This window comes from Pinus tabuliformis, chromosome 5_2 (genome assembly GCF_031772625.1).
Source record: "Pinus tabuliformis cultivar Carrire ecotype Pingquan chromosome 5_2, CPIR1, whole genome shotgun sequence".
NCBI lineage: Eukaryota > Viridiplantae > Streptophyta > Pinopsida > Pinales > Pinaceae > Pinus > Pinus tabuliformis.
This window is the reverse complement of record NC_142306.1, coordinates 789,641,877-789,643,463: the sequence shown is the minus strand read 5'-3', so window position 1 is coordinate 789,643,463 and position 1,587 is coordinate 789,641,877. Positions and strand designations below refer to the sequence as shown.

General features: G+C 46.1%; 1 protein-coding gene across 1 annotated transcript; it reads left to right on the top strand.

Annotated features, from left to right (window-relative positions):
* Positions 1 to 597: 597 nt before the first annotated feature.
* LOC149161669 (RING-H2 finger protein ATL2-like) lies at positions 598 to 1,587 on the top strand. Its single transcript, XM_089434963.1, has one exon. The coding sequence runs from the start codon at positions 598 to 600 to the stop codon at positions 1,513 to 1,515; it is 918 nt and encodes a 305-aa protein (XP_089291089.1). The 3' UTR covers positions 1,516 to 1,587.

Genomic DNA, 1,587 nt, shown 5'->3' with positions numbered 1-1,587 from the left:
AATAAAATACAAAGACATACAAAAACTCTCATTCTTCTTCTACGCACTGCTGTGCGATATTCGCTCCTTGCATAAATCAACAAAGTTCAACTCCCTGAAGATACATGCGCTCCACCATTTTCTTTATGTTGCTGCTGGCATCTATTTTCATCCCGTGTGCCAATATTACCACACGAACACTGCGCTGTAAAAAAAACTTATGACAATGCATTAATAAAATATATGGTCAACCAAACTTAAGTTTTACTCCACGCTATGTAATTAATGCAAGCTTGTACGCAGGTAGGAGCGATGGACGACGGATATCGATCAGGCAGATCGGACGGCGGACGGAGATATCGGGAGGCCTTACCTGACTGATCATTACGTCCCGAAATATTACATATGATGACGTATAGGGAGGAACACGTGCCCAAATTTGATTGCATCGGGCTCGATCATACGGAAACTGCCTTCGCCGGAAAGTGGTCCAAAAAGTTTCAGGCGGGTTTGTTGAGCGGTATCGGGCGTTGTACGTCTGCGTTGAAATTACATATTCAACAGAGATCACCCAAATTGAAACAAAATTTCGGTTCTGTGGTTTCAATTTGATATACGATGATCTCGAAAAGTGATCATCATTACCTACCTCAGGAAAATGGCAAGCCCAGATATTTCGTCTATGACAATACCGTGATATTGGCCAGAATATGTCTCCTACTTCCGGCTTTGCTACTCATTTTGCTACACTTTTATGCCAGATGGAGTTCGGTATCGCCTACTAGATTTTTCGGACGGACTCGACGGAGATTGGCTTCTACCGCTCCTCAGTTTTATATTACGGAAGAAGAACCAGAGAGGCTGTGGAACATGGGGCTGGATTCTGCGATATTAGAAACTCTACCCATGTTTCTCTATAAATCACAGAACTTCACAGATGGGCTGGAGTGCGCATTGTGTCTGTGCGAATTCGAGGAAAATGAGAAAGGTCGTCTTCTGCCAAATTGCAGGCATAGTTTTCATGTCGAGTGTATAGACAGGTGGTTTCGTTCCCATTCCACTTGTCCCATTTGCAGAACCGGCGCCCAGCTGGAACAGCCAGTTTCGGAATGCGCTAGAGTCGAGCAGGTTTCGGTTACAATCCTAGGACCAATTACTTCAGGCTTCCAAGACAATCTGAATTTGCAGCAAGAGCAGAGTGGAAGCTATGGAGAAGAGTACAATCTGCAGAAGCCAACAAATATATTCACTTGGGATTGGCAGAAGCAGAGGAAACCAGACATGGATGAGGGAACTTCTGGTGGAAGAGTGTTAATGCCTGAGATTGCCATTGAAATACCCAAGAGGCCCGACAGCTTCTCGTCTCCCGGGGAAGGCCATCAGCGTCCAGGTTCACCAAATGGTTGGCAGCGGTCTTCGAGATCTCCCGTTACTCGCCTTTGTTCGCTTACGCGGATAGTGAGCAGAGACATTGAGAGGAGTCAGGTCTTCCCATCCGATCACCCTGCTGAACGCGACACCGAAAGTGGTAATTGAAGTAGTCTCTGTCCCTTCCCTGGTGCAGAGGACCTCCCATGCCTTGAATTTAGTGTTGTGGTTACTGGTGGA

What these genes read in the sequence shown, in the direction of transcription:
- LOC149161669 (XM_089434963.1), top strand. Translation starts at nt 598, where the DNA reads ATGATCTCGAAAAGTGATCATCATTACCTACCTCAGGAAAATGGCAAG.